Source organism: Ambystoma mexicanum, chromosome 2q, assembly GCF_040938575.1.
Source record: "Ambystoma mexicanum isolate Mex_15411 chromosome 2q, UKY_AmexF1_1, whole genome shotgun sequence".
NCBI classification, from domain to species: Eukaryota; Metazoa; Chordata; class Amphibia; order Caudata; family Ambystomatidae; genus Ambystoma; species Ambystoma mexicanum.
Genome location: NC_090924.1, coordinates 989017362 through 989039448, shown reverse-complemented (window position 1 = coordinate 989039448; position 22087 = coordinate 989017362). Strand labels below are relative to the sequence as shown.

General features: G+C 47.1%; 1 protein-coding gene across 8 annotated transcripts in view; it reads left to right on the top strand.

The window, feature by feature from the left end:
* Positions 1–22087, top strand: part of TPK1 (thiamin pyrophosphokinase 1) — a 2318051-nt gene that overhangs the window by 1289245 nt on the left and 1006719 nt on the right. For all 8 annotated transcript variants that reach the window (XM_069648300.1, XM_069648302.1, XM_069648305.1 and 5 more), the window contains one exon: positions 5406–5501. In XM_069648300.1, the coding sequence (XP_069504401.1) occupies positions 5406–5501 (96 nt within the window). The remainder of the gene's footprint in view (positions 1–5405; positions 5502–22087) is intronic.

The following is a 22087-nucleotide window of genomic DNA, read 5'->3' as shown; positions in this document are numbered from 1 at the left end:
CTCTTCTCTTTGTCGTACTGCCACTTTACGTGCTACCAGATCTGAAGATGGCTGCCTGAGGAGGGGCTTAGGTAGAGGGCAGTCATTGTCTGGGAGCAGTGTGACCCAGAGACCAGTGATTGGTTACTAGGAGAAAGACAGTTCAGAAACAAAACTGAAACTGATTTTTTCTTTACCGAGGATTCCCAGCCTGACAACGGGGAATGTTCATGAGCATGTGAATCCATGCCAGACCCATGCTGTAGAACAACCATTACAGGTAAGTAACTTGTTCCTTACCCCAAGGTTATTGCGAAAGTCCCAGTATATTTAACAGAATTCAACACGAAGACCTTGGCAACATTGATGTAAAAAGCACAATAATTCAATACGTAGACAACCTCCTAATTTGCAGTAAAAGTGAAGAGCAATGTAGAGCAGACTCATTAGAAGCACAGTAGAAGACATGCAAGTGCACAACTGTGCCACGTATGAAGAGGAAGGTGACGACCTACCCAAAGCCACCGAAAATGCCCTAGAAGGAGGTGAGATGTACTTCGTTGACAGATCAGCATCCATTGACTGTGAGACAGGAGAAAAACACGCAGGGGCAGCGGTGGTGAGAATAGAAGGGGACGAATATGAAGTGATAGTGCAAAAACGTCTTCCCTCATACTTTTCAGCACAAGCAGCAGAACGTATAGCTTTAACTGAAGTATTGCACACAGCCAAAGGATGCATAGTGACAATGTACTCTGACTCGGCATATGTAACAACGACGAGTCATTCCGGCTTGTCACGATGGCGATGAAGAGGATTCGGGAGAACGGATGGCTCTCCTGTACAACATGCACAATTGTTGAATGATCAAATTGAAGCATTAGCAGAGCCATCAGTAGTGGTTTTAGTGAAGTGCCAGGCCCACAAAAATAACACTGATGCTATCTCACTCGGAAACGCAGCAGCGGACGCTGCTGCAAAAGAAGCTGCATACTTTGACATTCCCCAAGCAGTCGAATGTGTAGTAAAAACCAACACACAAAATGACAAAGAAGAAGGGTACAGTACCATGCCCATGAGTCAAATAATAGAGTTGCAGAAACGCGCCCCAACAGATGAGCAGGAAATGTGGACAGAGCAAGGGTGCAAACAGTCACCCACAGACGACCTCTGTTGTCAGGAAATAACAGGAAAAGTGGTAATGCCGATAGAGCTATTTCAAGTAGCATTCCAACAGCTTCACTTTCTCACGGACATAACAAAACAACACATAGCATCAAATATTCAAGAGGTCTGGTTTGTCCCCAATCTGCAAGAACACTTAACAAAATTGATAATAGAGTGCACGACATGCCAGACATACTGTCAAGGTCTCACATTAATGGGGAAGAGAAGTCGACACTCTCCCCCGAACCACAGAAGCCGAATGAATTCGACCCTCCCACCTTGGTTGGCACAGGTACCTGATAGATAGCAAACAGGTCACCACGTGGCAGCCAGTGGGGGAAGAGGAGTTGGGGAGAGGTTGTGGATAGGGACGGGGATGTTAGGGAAACCGGATAGAGGGTAAGGAAACGCCTAGGTTGGATAGGGAAGGGGTAAGACCAGGAAAAAACCCTAGACTATCCTACCATGTCCTAATTACTGGTAATGACCATGACCCTGAATTCATAACATGCCCTGCACCAAACCCTATCCTGTTTGCTAGTACCAAAGGAAGCACACGTTAATACTATCTTATACCCTAGACCATCACCCAATATAAAAGCCTCACTTTTATATTGGGTGATGGTATCCAGTTATAAAATCGCCCAAAAAAGTCGAATGCAAAAATTTTGAAAAAAATGTCGAAAAAAAATCGCAATGTTTTTTTTTAAAAATATGTATGTTTTTTTGGGTTTAGGTAGTAAAAATAAACGGTGGTGGGGGAACCCCCCATTAAAAATGTTTTTTTTAAATTTTTTTTGGACATTTTTGCAGTCGACATTTTCACTATAACCCTTGGGTCATATAAAAGAGGGGGGGGGGCGGGGTACAACTAATATAAGAAGGGTCAAGCCTCATTTGGAACGGGTTCAAAGTAATATGGGCCCACAATGCCTCCTTAAATGCTAACCTTGCCACTCTGCACAATAACTGAACTGTCAAAACCCCTATTTCTACATATGCTGCTATGGGTTGATGTTGATAATGTATCCAATGAGTATAATGTTGACTCTCCTATGTTTGATGTTATGGGATCACCATATGTATATATGCAGACAACTGAAGAACCTACCTCAGATGGCGATAATATGCACTTTAAGCCCTATGTCCCAACCACACAAATGTACCCAGTCTCACAGTCTTGGCAAAGCGCAGAGCGGTAGTGAACAAAACAATGAAACATGGATAGACATTTTTCCTGTATGATATCAAAAGGTGAAAAAGATGCATAATGGTCTAGGGGGGAATACGAGATGGGAAAGGGGGATGGAAAGAAAGGGGTTTGATGCATACCATGTCCCTGCATTAGATGAAATAGAAGACCCGCGCCACCCTGACCAATCCAATAAATGGTATTCAGATATGAGTGTCACGGCTAAACAGGCAACAAATGAGAGTTGCTATTTTTGCTTTTTGATACCCCATGCCTCTGGCACGCCCAAAGTTCTCATACCCCAAGAAACGCCTTTGTCGGATGCCCAATGTCTTGTTCATCTAGCCCTCTGTAGAATTTGGAGTACCTTCCAGGCACACACAGTAACAATACAAATGTTGCAGAACGAGAAAGCACACGCAAGCAGACCTCAAGGAGCAATATGTGTGAAAGAGCCATTTTTTTATCATCAAAGGGACAATGTTCACGGAAAACAAATGGCACGAAGAGACAATCACATGTAAAGTATCTTCTGCGAACACTGACAATGGGACCCTATCACATGTGATATCTGCAGTGCACAACCTGGGTGAAAGAATGAAGAAAGAAGGGGGGATCCAACCCAGCAACTGGTTCAACAACATTTTTGATTGGATACATTCCTGGTTCGGAACTTTGATGAACTTTTTTGTTCCACTCATCTTTTTTCTGTTACTGATTTTTTGTGTGTGCCAGGTAGGGGTATGATGTTCTGCAAAATCAATGCCTAGTTCTGCAATGATGATGGTGACAGTGGGTAAACCGGCAAAAGCACAAACTATGAACGATGCACAAATGCAGACGGGGGAATTTGGCAGCCCTAAATACCGTATGACTGCAGTGTATCATTATCTGGGGGACAGGGTGGACAACTTGTATTACACCACAATCAAGGAACCCCGGGAATTAGAATGGTATAAGGAAGTGTGGGTAGATCTGGATGGGGATGGAGGAATATACATGACGTGCACCCCTGATGAATATTGCTAGAAGGGGGTCAAAGTTTACAGGGTGTATGCAGAGCATGGATGCTAATAAAATGGACACTGGCCTGGGACGAGGCAGTGTTAGAGGCAGAGCACTACAGGAATGCTAATAATACTAAACAATAGTTTGTTACTTTAGTTGTAACGAAAGGGGGAAATGTAAGGATGGAGCGGGTCGATTTAGCCCCCTCATACATTCTACGCGAAAGGGACCACTTGCTCTTGCACTATTGGAGGGACGTCTTCCTTGCCCTTCTGCGGCCATAGAGGACAAGGCCCTGGCATAAGCAGAGGTGGGGCTATTGCAAGACACACCTGGACTCCATTTTGTGTACCCTCGACTCCATCTTTGGACTAGGCGGCATTCTGGTACTGCAAAGTATCCTCTCCCCTAAGCAGCGCCACACACACAGCAAGCCCCCACTGTTTTCCCCCCGCATCTGTGCCTTCTAAGTCCCTTTATCACAGATGCTGTGAAACAAGATGTTACAAACAAACAATGTATTCTTTTCACTCTTCCTCTGAGATCACTGCCCTGTGTGTGTGACCGGACCGAACCATGGCTTGTGGCTCACCCATCTCAACAAACCTGCTCCTCCCCCTCGCACCCCCACTGTTGGAAAATTACTGCTTGCTCTACCTTGTGCTCATCTAAAGCTATTCTTTTGATGTAACAGAAGTGTGACCTTTCCTTGCTGACCACCATAGAGTGCCCTCAATAAAGCCAGACTCCTGTCACAGTATATTCTTTCCTAAACTAACATGTCACTCCACCCCCTCCCGCTCTGATGTGCCAGACCTGACTCCTATCAATCCCCCCCCAACAGGTTATCTGAGGGGCAAGACCCCCACACCCTTCACCTCTCCAGTGACCCAAAGTGAGGTAATGCAAACATAGGAGTACGATTTATAGGCCTCTAATAAAGCTTAAAAGGTGTTGTAATGATCATTATTTACTGTATGTCTAGAATAAGTGTGTAGATTAGTTAGCCAGAACCAGCCGCCTCTCTGGACCTGACCCAACCAACCTTCACCTTGCACGGACCGGCCCAGGTGAACCACGTGATGTCCAACCTCCCACCAAGTCATCAGCCAATCTTGTGGAGCCGGCCCTTACAGAACTATACGCGCACCCCTTCCCTAACCAATGAAAATGTAACCTGTAGACTGTATAGAAATCGTCACTGATGACTCTGTAACCCTTTAAAATGTATTGTTTACCAGAGCGCTCTCAAGGCAGCAGAGTTATCTGGGTGCTGAATCTTACATAAATCTTAGATGACTCTCAAAACCAATCTCTTGGTCTCATTCTCTACTGGGATGTGTCCTTTATTCTGAGTTTCATTGGTGAAGTGGGGAGTGAGCGCCTTCACTACGACAAGGTGAGACTCCCCCCACAGATGTATTATTGGGTGAAAGGTCTACTTAATAAATGTTTTAAACAGAAATATACAAAGAGGCCTAGGAGATGTTGGTGGTTTTAGAACAGTTTATAGACTTTCCACCCCGTATCTACAAAAGGTAGCCCTTCATTTACATGAGCTGCTCCTCAAAGATGCTGTTCAGAAGGCTAACGCACACCAACAGGCCACATATTCAAGAGACCCATATATGGGAGCCAGAAAACCAACTGGCGTAAAACCTGGGGCACAAGCTAGAGAAGAGTGCCCTATTATGAGGAGGCATAGCCCTTCATAGACTACCTCAGAGACAAAGGCTATACTAACCCCGCTAAGAAGCTTTGGGAGGATTATTACCCATTTTGTGTCTGGACATAGGTGCACAATAATATGCTTGTGGGAAGCGGGCGACAAGTAGAAAAAGAATCCATATTGTACAATATGGCATATGTTTATAAAAAGGATTCAACACTGATTTGTCCACAACACACATTGATGTAATTTTCAGATTCTGCACTTTTACTAATGGCTTGCCAATGAACAATATTTGAAGGACACATCTATTGTTTAAAATAAAGCGCCCATACATACATCAGTGACTCATTGCAGCATTGTAACTTTTTCCCCCTCTGTGGTGCTTAGAGGTGCGAGCTGATTGAAACTCCAGATCAAGATTTTACAGACTTCACCAAATGCCTTCAAATACTTCAACAGAGGATAACAGACACACATCTCCAGGTAAGTATGTGTTAGCAATTCATGCCTAGCCTAGCATTTGTCTTTACATAGCTTTCTTCATGTTAGCAAAGAACATTGCACTGCATCTGACTTAGGGCAGAGAGAGAGCGAAGTCCCGTAAGGGACAATGGCTGGGTTATTGTTGAGCTTAAGGTCAGAAAAGTGGTTACTCTGTATAATTGCTGGCACTGTCACACATTTCCTCGTTTCAAACCTCCCTCCAGCAGTTGCTCTGCATCTTGGTGAAGCTTGCAATGAGTGTTCTGATGAAAGACATTACAGGGGTTTCGGACTACCTTCTGGTTTTTGGTTGGTTATCATCCGCTTATCAGTTTATTGATTGTGTTAACCAGGATCATCTTTCAAATTGCATTTGGCTGCTTGTGCCTTTTCCAGAGAAAAAGAAAGTGCAACATTGGGTTACCTTTGGGAAGACTTTGTTCATGAGAGATGGATGAAGTGGGGTGTTGTAATGCAGCACAACATTTTGTTACAACATTTTCAGCATTACTCTAGTACAATACTTTACAGTGCAGCGTAACATTGAAGGTCCAGATATCTACTGTGAATGATCATGGAAAAGAATTTGGAGAAGGCAAATGAGCCTCCGACTTTACGCATGAATTTGGTTATCAGGAGGTTGTACATGTCCCTTCAGTGTTTGCATAGCACCAAACTACACTGCACTACACCAGCACACTACACTGCACTACAAAGGCACATGTCCAACTAGCCCACAGTGTTGAATTACATCTGCCTATGCATGTCTATACCTGACTAGCCTACTATGTAGATCTATACCAGCCTATGCTTCTTTAACCTTCTGTGTTGACCTACTCAGTGCAGTTCAGAGCAATTATCACTCTACTATACGGGTACAATGGGTCATGCCTGATCTTGAGGCACTATGCACTCCACCTTGCTGAACACAGTCCCCTTAGGCATACTCCTCGCATTAGGTGTATTAACTAGTCCTTCAATCCTACCTACTCACATACCTATGTATTACATATTATCTATGATGGCAACATCCCTGACCACTGTGCCCCTTGTATCTACTCCTAACACTCTCGAACAATTATTAAGTAAGCCAAATCCACCCTATGGACCACCATTACAACACAGTCCCTACAACATTGCTTATAGAAACACTACACTTCGCTCTCTACTGCCCAAACTTTTCAAACCTACAGCCAGTTCTGTGGCTATCACAGATTGACTGAAAAAGAGCCTACTTAACAGACAAATTAAGACTACAAAAAATACTACATCTACTATCTCATCTCTCCACACATCACCTAGCTTCTTCCACACAATACCTCACAAATCCACGTCCCATATTAACGCTCATGCTACCACAGTTATCAGTGCAACCCCCCCTTTGATAGAAAACATTACACCAGACCTCAAAGGAGCCTTAATAAACGCAAGATCATTAGTCACGCATGCTACAGAGAAAGCTGATCTCATTGCAGCAGAAAACTATGATTTCCTAGCAATTACTGAATCTTGGCTTCATGATGCAGCAGGACCTAGCCTCACCTTAGCAGTCCCAGACAAATACACTATTCTGAGAGCAGATAGACGGGAATCACGAGGAGGAGGCATAGCCATTATCGCCAAATCCAACTTATCTACGAGATTAGCCCCCTCTCTAGACATCAAATCATGTGACTCCCTTTCAGTCAAAATACCTATCGCCAATTCACAAACTCTTAATATCCATCTCATATGTAGACCACCTGGTCCTATCGGCACTTTTAATGAAGATATCTCTACGATCCTATCAGATAACCTAAAAAGTACCTTACAAATCGTATTATTGGGGGATCTTAACCTGGGATTTAACGACCCAAAAGACCAACAAGCAACCACAGTGGCCAACATCCTGCTAGAAATTGGTTTCACCCAGAGAGTGAACCTACCTACACACAACAAGGGGAGAATACTTGACTGGGTGGCGGATTACAACTGTAACGCGTCTATTACGACTATCACCCCTAAAATTTGGACAGACCACCACATTCTGTCATTTTTGTTGGCAACTAAAAGGCCCACTGCAAAATCGACATCATCCTCCCCGCCTACACTAACCAGAAATAAAAAGAATATTACACTCGATAAACTTCTTCCCCGCATCCTACCCATCCTCGACTCACTACCTGATAATATGGAACCTAACACGTTAGTCGACAAATACAATAAAATCATGGCATCCACTCTGGATGACATTGCCCCTTTAAAATTGAGAAACAGCAAGCCAAAAAGTCACCTTAACACTTGGTTCACACTACACTTGAAAAACATGTGGAAAGATAAGAGACAATGTGAAACGACACGGAGACTACGTCCCTCTGCTGAAAACAAGACTAACTTAATCAACATATCAGTTCAATACAAGAAAGACATCCTCTTGGCTAAACAAGAAACCTATAACAGAATCCTGCAAGCCAACTCTAGCATGAAAGAACTGTTAACGATCCTAAAAGAACTAGAATCTCCAATCCCAACACAAAACAACTGTGTCAAAGACAAACTTTGGTGTTCTAATATTCAGTATGCTCTAGTGAATAAAGTCTCCAATCTCCAGATTAAGATATCAGAAAAGAAAGCATCCTTCACATCCTCGACACTACCCGACACTACCCAACAAAACCCCAAACCCCCTCTGAAACAACTAACCAGCTTCAACTCAACCAAAGTCTCTATTCGTGAGGTTGAGAAGGTCATACTGTAGCTCAAACCTTCGAATTGCCAAGGCGACCAATGCCAGCACAACTAATCAAGGATGCCGCAAGAGATTTAGCACCTTTTATTTCAAAACTTATCAATGCCTCCTTCTCATCAGGAACTATACCAAGTAACCTTAAGGAGTCTTGGGTACTCCTCCCTCCTCAAGAAAAAGACAATAGACCCCACTTATCCGACTAACTAAAGGCCCATCACGACAGTGCCATTCCTCTTAAATTTTTTAGATAAGGTGGCATACGCGTTGAGCGGTCATACTTCAAATTTAGATCCAATTATATCAATCTGCTGAAGTCTTCCGACAACTAGTTGCTCACAAGCTTATACCAGATCTTCATACCACCTTGCTTGTACATACTCCCCATCCATATTTGTATATCTCCCCTTTTGTCTATCTGTGTAACTTCTCCTGCTTGTATTATTATCTGTATGTATGTAACTTTAAGCCTTGTATATTCCGTATTGTTGCGCCCGGTTACCTTCGGGTTTGGTGCACATTATAAGTGAATAAAACAAACAAACAAACAAACAAATAACTCCAAATTCAGAAGTTCTTGGAACTTCACCAACTTCTAGGAGCCCGTCAATCAGGTTTCCGGCCACGACATGGTAGGGAAACAGCATTAATTGATCTCAGGGACCAAATTGATGAGCTTAGAGACAATGGAAAACTAGCTTTGCTTTTCCTTCTTGACCTCTCGGCTGCATTTGACATGGTGGACCACAAGGTCCTATCCAGCCACTTGGACTCAGCAGCCCATTTCTCCAAGGAGGCCATAGTCTGGATACAATCCTTCCTCAGCAACAGGACTATGAGAGTTTTCTCTCCTTCAGCAGCCGCAGACCCCATCCCCATCACCTGTGGGGTACCGCAGGGATCATGTGTCTCTCCAACCTTGTATAACATATTAACCAAGCCCCTTTTTGATGATCTAGACCATTTTGGTATCACCTACACCCTATGCAGATGATACTCTGATCCTCTTACCACTAATCTACAGCATCATTCAGGCCTGGGTGGCCTCTCATGGTCTCTGCCTGAATGATGACAAAACGGAGCTCATCATCCTTGGCACCCCCTCTCATCTCACAAGATTGGGTCCCGAATACTCATTCACCATTGACGGGAACCCCATTAAAGTGGCCAAAGAAGTAAAAACCTTAGGTTTTTACCTCGATTCCACACTTACTTTTACCAAACAAGTAAATACTCTGGCCTGTAAATTAATTAGAGCTGGTAAACAATTGGTTTCCTCTAACAGCTGTCTTATCCTGGCCAGAGCCCTCATCCTGTCCAAATTGGACTACTGTAACACCATCTATATTGGTGCCAACAAATACATCATCAAGAGAATACAGACACTACAGAATAATGCCCTCAGAGCTGCAGTAAGCATAGCAAGGAAAAAGCATATTTCAGAGACCAGGAGACAACACAGTTGGTCATCTACAGATGACAAAATCCGACTGAAGACGGCATCCCTCATCCACAAATGTTTACATAATATGGCTCCATGTTAGTTGACAGAAAGAATCAACAGAAAAACCTCAAGCAGACCCACCAGAACAGTCAATTCCAATTGTCTTTTAGTGCCAAGATTCAAACTCTCCAAAATCGGGGGCAGTAGCTTCCCGGTCAAGGCTGCACAGCTTTGGAATTCCTTGCCACCCTTGCTCAGAGCTGATCAAACATTCACCAACTTCAGACAAAATCTCATCCATTTGTTTATAGACAATGACAAGTAATACACTGACCATTAGCCTCCTGTAAATAATATCGAACTGCCTTGTAAATTATGTGTTTGCCTGTGCTGTGTTATATTCTATTTACGGCTTCATGTATTTACTTCACCCTGCATTCTCTGTATTTTACTTTGTAGTTTTTGATTCACACTGCGTGTATTCTTGTATTATTATTCTCTGTATATTATCTTGTAGATTTTGATTTGCACTTTGTCACTTTGTAAATAATTTGAAAGCCTTCTTGTATCCTTTTGCGTCCTGATACCCTCGGGTCTGGCTTGCAGTATAAATAAATAAACAAACAAACACAGAGGGGCAGACCACAAAGTATCAGCTGTGACATTTATTTGCGCATCCCTTGTTCATATGGTTCTTTTTCTTTCCTTCTGTTTCTGGCGATTGTTTGGACCCAGGGACTATGGTACTTGGAGAAATCCTGGAAAATCTGTCCATCTGCCAGCTTACTCTCCACACCAGATCTGTTGGTTGCCTGCACGACCATCAGTCTGGCTTCTGAGCAGCCCAAGTCATGGAAACTGCTCTCCTGAACACCCGTAAAGATCTGCGCTCTAATCTTGACTCCAACCTTCCTTTTGTCCTCATCCTCCTCGACCTTTCCTCCGCTTTTGACATAGTCAATCATGCTATCCTGATCAATCGACTCTGCAAGAACCTGGGCATCACGGATCAGGCCCTGGAGTGGTTGACCTCCTTCCTCCTGGACCAACCCTCCCAGGTCCAACTTGGGTCCTTTCTCTCCACCACCTCTCACTCCACATGTGGTGTCAGTGCTCTACCCTCACAAATTGGCTCTTCAATGTCTACTTGGCCCCTTTGGCCCACCTGATCTCTACTTTCTCTTCTAACTTCCAGTGTTATGCGAATGACACTCCGCTCTCTTTCAGGCTCCCTTCAGCCTCCTCGCCTCTCTCCTGTCTATCGACGATTCCGTGTTGGTGTGCCTCCGATGATCTTATTGAGATCCTTGCTCCCGCTTTACCTCTCTCACTCTGGCCACCCTCCTTGCGCCCTCTTCCTTCGCCTTCCTGTGAGGCAAAAAAGCTTGGTGTCATCTTCAATTCAACTCTCTCCTTCTCTCCTCACATCACAGACCCTGCCAAGAAGGCCCAGTACCAGCTGCACTCCTCAGAGGTATTCTTCCTTTTCTCACTTTCTCCCAGAAGCTCACTGTCTAAGGAGCCCTGGTTCTCTCTAGGCTGGACTACTGTAACAGCCTCTTTCTCAATCTGCCTTCCTCTACTCTCCACCCTCTTTAGCTAATCCAGAACAGGACTGCAAGACTTATCCTTGGCCTCATGCCAAGGGATCGTATCTCCAGCCATGAAATCTCTCCACTGGCTCCCGGTGGCTGCAAGGATCAGGTTCAAGACCCTCTGCATCATCCACAAGGCTTACTGGGGCCAGGGCCCGTATTACATCCAACTCTCTCTTCAAAAATACCTTCTTTCATGAGCCCTCTGCTCAGCTACCCCCAACTCTCTAAGGGTCAGAAGCTTCTCCAGGCAGAGAGTGTGGGTAGATCGCTCCCCTCTGCAGGTGCCTCTGTAAGGAACTCATGGTGGCAACAGTAAAGACAGACACAAGTGATCACAGTTCAAGGGTGTTTATTGAACTTTAAAATGGGTGAGATAAAACCCTAATCTAAACCTAAATCTAAAATGGGAGGAAACAACGACCATCAAATAATAATAAGGCAGTCCTAGTGGCATCTTGTCAAATAAAAAGGGCCTATTTGTATGGATTGTGTCCTCCCAACGTATTCCACATCTTTGACATGTAATGTCCACAGCTTTGTACTTCGGAAATCTTTTCGGCAGAGGGCGTCCTGCGTCGATGGTGTCAGGTCAATGTCCCTCGAAGGCCTCCGTTGTGGGCGACGTCAGGGGATGTTATAAATAGGACGCATGACACCCGTAGCTTCAGTTCCGTTTTTTCCATAAACGTGTTTGCTTCGGAGACTCGGCGCGCCTTGTGTATTCCTTGTGAAAATGTCTTCTTCTTCAACCCCTCCGACTCTGCGGTCTGGTTTAAAGACTTGCCGGGACTACAAGTCGAAAATGTTGATTACCGACCCGCATCGCATTTGTTTGTGGTGCTTGGGTGAGAGTCACGACACAGACAACTGTTCCAAATGCCAGTCGCTGACTGCTAAGGCCTTGCGGGAGCAAAAGGGAAAGCCTCAGGTAGGTAGGGGTTTCGAAACCCAGTAAGTCCCATAAATCCAAAAAGTCCAAGGGTATGTTCACCAACGATTGGAGGGGTGACTCTCTGCATCAGAAGGGTTCCCGGGGATCTCGGTCCCGGAGTGGCTCCCGCTATTCGTCCTCGTCTCGGCACTCTAGGAAGCGCCGTCACCAGTCCGGTCGCCTTCCCCGTCCTCCTCGGGGAATGGCACCATGAGGAAAGTTGGTTGTCCCGACTAAGCCTTCGACTCCGGAGGAATGGGTTGCCTTTAGGGAGCAGATGTTAGCGATTTTCCAATCGCAGGGCACAGTTCCGTCTGCGCCTTCTGACGAAGTCGGCAAGGAACCGTCTCGATCCATGGCTTGCACGTCTTCGGGCTTGGGTCCTCGAGGTCCCGTTCGTACAATGCTCAGGATGGTCGCAAGAGATGTGCTTCCAGGTCTCGGTCCTCGTCCCCAACGAGACCGCAGAAACCTGCTAAGGGCTCGAGGTCGGCGTCGACTCAGTCGGCGCTGTGTCCGTCCGATACGGACATCGAAGCTTTGTCTTCGTATCAGCCCATGCCACGCCAAAGCCATTGGTGCCTGAAATTTACCGTTGGAGATCCCAGCTACTGTGGATCCTCCTAGGAAGGCTACTTCCAAGTCTGTGAGGCCTGTTATGGACTCCAGGCCCTCGGCTGTTCCGAGACAGGACTTTTACCTCCCTCTGGATGACATCTATGAGGAGGAGAGGTCAGATTTTGATCTTGACCCTGTTGAGCCTGATGGGGCTCCTGTCTTTTCAGGGGTTAGCCAATTGGAAGAGTTGACGAAAACTCTTCTGACGCTAGTGGCCTGGACATTTCTCTGGAAGTGGAATTTGGCAGGCCTGAGCCGTCCTACAGGAGGCTTATGGCTAGGGTCACGGAGTATCTGGGCTGGTCCAGTCCTCCTGAAGCTTTTGTGCAAGATGATCTAACAGACATTTTAGATCAAGGTCTGTCCTCTGACCCGGTGTTACCTTTTCATCTGATATTACAGAAAAGGGTGGCGGCTGCTTGGCAGTCACCGGAATCTGTTTGGGTTGTTAACATATTGTTAACCAAAAAATACTGCCCTTCCGGAAGCGACCCCAGCTACCTATCCACTCACCCCACTCCCATGAGTTTGATGGTTCATGGGGCTACGGCCACCACGACGCAGGCAGCATAACCTACCATCCCTCCGGATAGGGACGACAAACGCTTCGACGGTTGGGCATGCAAGGTGTCTTCTGCAGGGAGTATGGCGCTAAAAGCAACCAACACCACTTGTGCCTTGGCAAGATTTTCACACACTCTGTGGAACTGTGTTTCTCTAGCGACTGTGCATATTCCCGAAGGGGAAGAGAGGGATGGGTTCCTTGCTCTCGTGAAAGATGGCAAGAATGCCATGTGTGAATCCCTTCAGTCGGGTTTGAACCTGGCCGACATTGTTAGCCGGTCCATGGCTGCGAGCACCGTTATACGCAAATTTGCATGGTTTCGGAAGTCAGGATTTTCCCTGGATGTGCAAGCCCGTCTTTTGAACATGCCCTTTGATGGCACGCATTTGTTTGGCAGCAAGGCTGACGGGAGCCTTGAGAGGGTGCAGACCTCAAAAGCTGCGGCAAAATCTTTAAGCACAGCTGTGCATCAACCTCCGACTTTTCATCCTAGGGGGACAGCAGTGGAGGGGAGGTTCTTTTCTTTACTACTACTCCTTTGGTAGAATGAGAGGAGTCGCCAATCAAAGGGGTCCGCGTAAAAGTACCAGTGGTGGTCGGGGAAATCGAGGTGCCAAAGCCGCTCATGCGACTGCCTCTTTGCCTTGAGGCGCTGCTGCAGCCGCTCCGAAACAGTCATGAGGCCATGTCCCGTAGTTCGCCAGTTCGGGGCAGACTGTCTCAGCATCTCGAAGAATGGCGAGCTATTACTTCGGATACGTGGGTTCTGGATACCATAGCCCATGGCTACTGCCTTCCCTTCCTAAAGCGGCCTCACGACAATCCACCGAGGAATCTCTCTTTGAAGCTTCCAGATCCGCTCGTTGTGCAGGAAATCTTGACCCTGCTAGAGAAAGGCGCTATAGAACTGGTGCCTGTAGCAGAGAGGAACAAGGGATGGTATTCTCCTTATTTTTTGATTCCCAAGAAAGACTGGGGATTTAGACCCATCCTGGACTTAGTTGAACAAACTTCTACGGATGGACAAGTTCAAGATGGTCACTCTTTCTCAAGTCCTCCAGGCCCTTCAACTTCAGGATTGGTTGGTGTCTCTGGACCTACAGGGTGCTTACTTTCATGTGCCGGATTCATCCTAAGTACAGAAAGTACCTGAGGTTTGCGGATGGTGACTCGCACTTTCAGTTTTGGGTCCTGCCATTCGAATTGACCTCCGCCCGAGGGTCTTCACCAAGCTAATGGTGGTGGAGGCAGCGTATCTCAGGCGAGGGGAGGATTCATGTCTACCCCTACCTGGACGACTGGCTGATCCGTGCGCGTTCTCCCGAGCAAGCATTGGATCACCTCAGTCTCACCTGCCGCTCCCTCCACAGGCTGGGCTTCTCCCTCAATTTCAAGAAGTCGCATCTGACACCTTCCCAACAGCTCCAGTACATCGGGGCTGTGTTGGACACGTCCTTGGGGAAGTGCTCGCCTCCCAAGGTGAGGGCTCATCACATTGTGCAGATGGTGGACAAGTTTCAACATGCCCAGAGTCTCCCGGCTTTCGAATTCTTAAGGTTGCTCGGCCTTATGGCATCCTGCGTTTTTCTGGTGCCAGAGGCCATGCTGAGGATGAGGTCCCTGCAATAGGATCTCAAGATGCAGTGGTCGTAGTTCCCAGGCAAGATGTCGGATCCCGTTCAGATTCCATCTTCGGTCTCCCAGGATCTTTTGTGGTGTGCCAACGAGGGGAACCTGATGACGGGGGAGCCGTTTTGGAAACCGTGGCCGGAGGTGACTGTAGTGATGGAAGCTTCCCTCACAGGATGGGGAGCTCATGCCGCAGACTTGACCACCAGCGGTCGTTGGTCTCAATCGGAGTCCAAACTCCACATCAACCGGTTAGAGCTAAGGGCCATCAGGCTGGCTCTGAAGCCTTTTCTACCGTCTGTGCAGAGGAAGCGTGTAATGATCATGACGGACAAGCCAGTGGCCATGCATTACCTCAACAAAAAACGGGGGTATGGTCACTCCCGTTGTGCAGAGAGGCAATGCAGCTCTGGTTCTGGGAGATCCAGCAGGAAATTACGCTCTCGGCAGTTCATCTGCCCGGAGATTGAAAATGTGGGTGGCTGATGCTCTGAGCAGGCAGAGCACTGAATCTCATGAGTGGGAGTTGGCTCAGGAAGTCCTTCTGAGATCTTCACCCTTTGGGGAACCCCACAAATGGATCTCTTCGCCACCAGTGCCAACCGGAAGTGCGAGAGATTCTTCTCAAGGGAATACATTGGAGGACACAATCCACTCGAAGAACAAGTTTATTACCAACTGGTAACGTTCTTTCGATTGGATGTTCCTCCAACGTATTCCACATCGCCCCCCCAGCCTGCCCCTCTGGAGAATTTCCTATGCGATTTCAGCTTACGTTTCCGCAAGACTATGTGCAGTCAAGCAGGCATTGGATAGGTGCCATACGTTATGTGGGCAAAGACATAAACTGAGGCTACGGGTGCCGTGCGTCCTATTTATAACATCTGGTGACATCGACGGAGGCCTTCGAGGGACATCGACCCGACGCCATTGACTCAGGACGCCCTCTGCCGAAAAAGATTCCGAAGTACACAGCTGTGGACATTACATGTCAAAGATGTGGGATACGTTGGAGGAACATCCAATCGAAACAACGTTACCAGTTGGTAAGTAACTTGTTCTACTAAAAAAGAAAATATTGCCAATCCTTACTACTAAATTACAAAAAGAGAAGCACAGGACAAGGCGGGACTCTCGAGCACAGAACACTCCTTGGCCTCATCAGCACGAGGTTCATAGTTCAAGTTCAATGATGCCAACCTTCTCTTTCCTGAGAAGGCCCGCTAGTTCAATGTAACAAATAAACAAAAAAAGTTCCTTTGGTACTCCTGTACCTGGGCGATTGCTCTTTGCCCCTTGGATCTCCCTTTGCCGGGCTCATATCCTCCTTGCAACTCGGGCCTCCCTCCATCAGGTTCACTACATCCTTCTTTAACACAGTTCATGCATTTTTAACACAGTTCATTTTTTTCTCAATTTCACCAGAACGCGTCGGTTCCCTTCTCCTAACGTTCTTTCGGTATCCCTTTGTCGGGTTCACACTTGCCTTATTCCACAGTTCATAATATTATTGGAAAGGGGGGTTCCCTTTCCCTAGCTTTCCTCTGGCAACGGGTCAGAGACTTTCAATTGTATAAAGGATTTGACGTAACCCTTATAGGACCACTCTGATTCCTCATGCTACCCTTTCCCTAGGACCTTCTGGTTCATGTAGTTTCTTAAACAGGTCCCAGTCAGAGTCTTTCGAATGAGTGACCACATGGCACGGGACCCTCTGCACCTGGATCTCAACTGGGCTTTCTTTAAAGTTCAGAAGCATGCACACATTCTTTCTCTTAGGATTCCTTGAGATCAAAATGTTTCCACTTGCAACCTTGGACTCAACACAGTTCGGTTTACTATAAGTCTCCTCCGACTCACCGGCTGTGCTGAACCCGTTGGCTTCTTTGTTCTCTGGAGTCAAGGATAGTACCACGGTAGCCAGCTTTCCTCTCTGCCTGTGTTATCAAAGCGGGGGACCTCTGTGTACCATTGACGTCTGTTGTTTCACACGCCAGCTTTAGCTCCTGGTCTTATGATTTCCCTTTTGGAGGTTTTGAGGTTCTTAGGTGAAAATGGCATGGGCAACTCCCCCTTCGTCGTCATTCCAGATCTCACCTCCTTTCTTCTGTGTTTGAACTGCCTGTTTGGTGACGCTGTCTCTTCGTGCATTCGGCCTCGCTGGCAGTGTTCTTTCTTGTTCCGCCTTTTATCCCTGTGGGTTAGGTAAAGGGCCGTCAGGTGTGCGTGATTCTTGTCAGTTGCCTAACCCTTGTGTTGGGACATGTCAGGTAAATGGTTCTGTTGTTAGTCCGTTGTCTGTTATAGCATAAGCAAGTGTTCATGTGGGAAAAGGGGCGGTTTAAAGCTTCTAAATATCTTACAGGGTAGGATGGGGGAAAGGTTTTACAAGGAAGGGGATACTGCATCTCAAACATCAGTGTCCCTTCCACTCCACGAAGAGCCCTCTCCCAGGTGATCCTCTCCCACTGGTCCACCCCATGAACTGGATCCAATAGCGATGGCCGTGTCCTGGCCACCTGGATACCAGATCTCTGAGGACTAGCGTGTGAGACATCTTCGGGTTTCTCACACCTCCCACTGGAATGGTCTCCCTGCCCCTCTCAAATTTTAGCCGATCCACCTGCAAATTCGGGAGCAGCTAAAGACCTTCCTTTTCTCCTCTGCTTTCTCTCTCTACCTCCCCTGCTGACCTAACTGCTGCACCGACTGGTTGCCTTGCTGCCCTCAGAGCCCCACTGGGTACCAGGCTCCTCCATGATCAGTCTACACTGCACTGCCTCTGGACCTACTGCACATTTAGGGGCTGTAACTGAAACCTCTACAATCCCCTGCCTTTTTGCACGTATCCAGAGCCACGCTTCCCTTGCTGCCTTTACTCAGAGCAGTTTCTGCCCTGATTGCACTTCCCACCTATCTCTCCCTGGCACTCTCCCACACCTCCCTGCACTTGGCCCTGTCGCACTTGCGCGATCTGACTGGCACAAGGGCTAGTAAGATCGTTTGTCTTGTCCTCCCTCTGTCTTCCCTACTTGTCTTGTTGCGCCTTGAAACACTTGTGCATAGGCACGTTATGAATGGCAAATCATATCATTGTGTTGTAATGTGTATCTTAGGTGAGGTGGTGACATCACTGTACATGGAATGTTGTGATGTCAGAGTAAATGGAGTGTTGGGTGTTATGCTCTGAAAGCTGGGTTATAAGATTTACAGTTGAGAGCTATGTTGGCTTGAGGAGACATGCCAATGTTCTTCCTGGCAACTAACATGCAATAAACCTACTTATATTTTACCTGCTGGTCCGGGTGTTACTTCAGGTACCAAGATATTACACTGGCCACGAGGATGGGATCCTGTCGAGGAGGGGACAGTCCAGAACCAGGAAACATTGCCCTCCAGTAAATTCATGTGCCCAATACCAAGCTGTCAGCAGGGTGGGGCCCAGAGTCGTTTTAACTGGGCTGCGTATGGCTCTTCAGCAGGCCGGGTGGTGCTGATTAGGGGAGCCTAGTCGGCACACAAATCGGTGTGCAGTGTTAGTTTCAGCACTTCGCTCCAAGGGCCTCCAGACCCCAGTGACCGGGTGGTACTGTGGGTAGCAGTTCAGTGCACAAGTTGGTGTGCAGCATCTACGTGGGTGCATCAGCTCTGTGCCATCTGAACCCGTGACCGGGCGCTGCAAGGGAGACCAATGGCACACGGGTCGGTGTGCGGTGCTCCCAGGAGTAGTTTCTCATACTCCTGCAGCTGTGAGCAGCCGAGCTGACCGGGCGGCACTGTGAGTGGGCTCCTATTAGCATGCGGACCACCTGGAAACGTTCTGCATGTTGGAGCGGAAGTATGAGTCAAGCTTCCCAGGTCCGACGTAGGAGTCAAGGCGTTGCATGGTGCGGGATGAAAGAAGTGCTGAAATGATGCGACAGCCCGCCCTGGTGGGCGTGGTGATTCGTGTTGTGCGCTGTGGAGGAGGGCGTCGAGGGAGAGGTGCCCCGGTTTTGTGGTCTCCGGAGAACCCGCGGCCATCGATACACGGCAGAGATGTTGTTTGGAACGAGTCTCTAGCCAAATGATGACGTTGTTCTCTGATGAGCATGTGTTCCAGCAAGAGAATCTGGAACGCGGAAGTGTTCTTGGAGGAGGAGACAAACGTGTGGAGATGATCACGTTGCCCTCGCTAGGGCGTGCTTTCCAGCGTGTGCAACTGGAATGCAAGGAACAGTTTGTTTATTATGATGCATTGGATGTTCCGGATGCAGGACAAGTACACACGCAATATATTCGCTTACAGGAAAGTAGCCGCGGGTAGTTGCCATGTACAGTTGTGCGGTGTTGTGTGAGGGCGAAGGCGAGGTGAACTGGGAATACCCGGGCAGACATCTGTGTTTGTGGACTGTCATCGGAGCTCCTCAGGACTAACGGTGTTGAGGACTACGTTCCGTCCAGAGAAGAATTTGTGTCAAGAACCCTCCGGTGTTGTGCAGCATCTTCGGGATCCTGGAAGCGTAGGGGTCCAATGCTTGCTGCTCAAAGGGACAAGGAGGAGATGTGGCGCTTACCAGAATATCAGTGAGCCATCATTGTGTGCGTTTGAGGCCGGTGTGCATGTGTTGTGTCTATACGTGGTGGCCTTATTTGTGTGGTTGGTTGTTTAGCATGGGCCCGTGTGAGTGTGTGTGGATGCGCGTGTTGAAAGTTGTGTATGGATGTATTGGGATGTGCGTTTGTGACGTGGTTTGGTATTTATAATTAGCTGTGCAGATGTGAGATTTTGTTGAGTATGGTTTCACTAAAATACCAAAATTGCATTTCTTTCAGGTGGGACTGAACTTTTGGGATTATGGACTCGAGAGTGGGGGTACTCACGTCTAAAGTCATTTGCTTTATCTGTAACCATATTTTCTTGCAGTTCAAATGGGTCTGTTGGGTCTGGACGGACTCGTGGTGGGGGAACTCATGGTACTCATGGGACTCATGGTATTGATTAAGCATTCATGGCAGCGCTGTTGATAAGGTGCTAAAGGTATTTTACTCTGATGAATGTCTTGCACTTGCCTTTATATTTCAGTGGGATTGCTGATGTATTTCTAATCTCAAATTGTCCACATTTTCCATAGTTATGCCATAGTTTTGTAGGTTATATGCCTATTTGCGCGTGCATAGCGTTGTGTGCCTATGGTATGTGGGGGCATCCTCTAGGTTGTGGTGTGTGAGGGTGTGTTCTGCTATGTGCAATTTCAATGCTGGTATCGCAACGGTAAGCCAGTGTGTTCCATTGGTTAGGACTCTGTAGTAGAGTTGGGTGTGCTGCATGGCGCAGTTCGGCATGGACTAGGGGTCCAAGGTGTGTGTGTGCTGCGGTGGCACAGTTGGCTGGACTCGGGGTCCAAGGCGTGTGTGGGTGAACTGCAGTTATGCAGTTGGCTGGACTAGGGGTCCATGGTGTTAGTGAGTGTGCTGCGGTTGTGCAGTAGGCTGGACTAGGGGTCCAAGGTGTGTGTGCGTGTGTGCTGCGGTAGCAGAGTTGGCTGGACTAGGGGTCCAAGGTGTGTGTGGGTGTACCACGGTTGTGCAGTTGGCTGGACTAGGGGTCCTTTCCAAGGTTTGTGGTGTACTCATATTGTGTTGGTTTAAGGTGGGTGTCTTTGCGCAATCCTTAGGATTGGGTTTCTTTGGTGTTTTAGGTTGAGTTGGGGTGCCTGTTGGGGTGCTGTTGTGGACTGATCTTGGGATGGTGTGCTTGTTGTTGCTCGTGTTGAGCTGGGTTTGTGCCTGGGGGTGGCAGCCCTGGTGCCCTAGGGTGCAGACTAGGGCGGAAGGTTGTTTGTGCACGGATTGTTTGGCGCGTTAGGTAGTATATCTGTGGGAACGCTGGGTCGTGGCAGATCCTAGGTTCCAAGGGGCAGCTTGGAACAGGTGGTAGTGCTTAGTTTATTGTTTTTGTTTCTCAAGGGTATTTTCAGTTCCGTTTTATGGGAGGAGTTATCCCTTATTAGATTGCGATGGGTTCCTCATTGTTGTGTTTTGAGGGAGGAGTAAGTTTGGAGTTTTATTTGTGCTAGTTCTGGAGTTGGATTTGGGTGTCTTTGTTGACACTGGTTGGTTAGGTTGTCCATTTTCTTGATGGCACAGTTACAGTATTCTTGGGGTGCCATGTAGGTATTTGTGTCCCATAGTTTCGTTGGTTGAGCACATTTCCCTAGTGTCATAAATCTGGAGTGTTCCAGGTTATTGGTGAGCTCCGGGTGACAGTTTCTTGTCGTCAGTGGAGTTTGGTTAGTTGGTACAGATCGTGCTGGCCACACGTGTATGTATGGGTTGGTGTCAGTGGTGGTTTTAGTGGCATTTCTGAAATGAATGGAGGGAGAGGTGTTGTAATGTGTATCTTAGGTGAGGTGGCAACATCACTGTACATGGAATGTTGTGATGTCAGAGTGAATGGAGTGTTGGGTGTTATGCTCTGAAAGCTGGGTTCTAGGATTTACAGTTAAGAGCTATGCTGGCTTGAGGGGACATTCCAATGTTCTTCCTGGCAACTAACATGCAATAAACCTACTTATATCTTACCTGCTGGTCCGGGTGTTACTTCAGGTATCAAGATATTACACATTGCTTCAAGAAGTACATGCTACAACAGAAGGGGAGGCATAAGATTCAAGAAAGAATCAATAAGTGAGCACTTAAAGAAAATGCTGAGCAATGCAGAAAGAATAGGGAAAGGGTTTGTTTCATTTAATGAGTTGTCAGCTCAAGTTGAGTAAGGGGAAACAAAGCAAGAAGACAACAAATGTCTTGCAAGCGCCAGCATTTGGAGACCAGCTAAGACTGAGGGGGCCGATTCTGAGCTCTTGATAAAGAGTGTGGAAAAACAGCAGTCTTCCCTTCAGTTTCCAGGACAACCATTCTGAATTGATTGTGGAAGTATTGGAGGAGAGATGTGCTTCCAAGCAGCAAAATCTGCTAAAATCTCTCGTTGTGGGGGAAACATGTGCCCCAGAGCCATTGCAACCATTTCACAAAGGACTGCCACTTTTCCAATTTGAGAACATGTTCTTAAACTTTCATTAAACTAGAAAAGT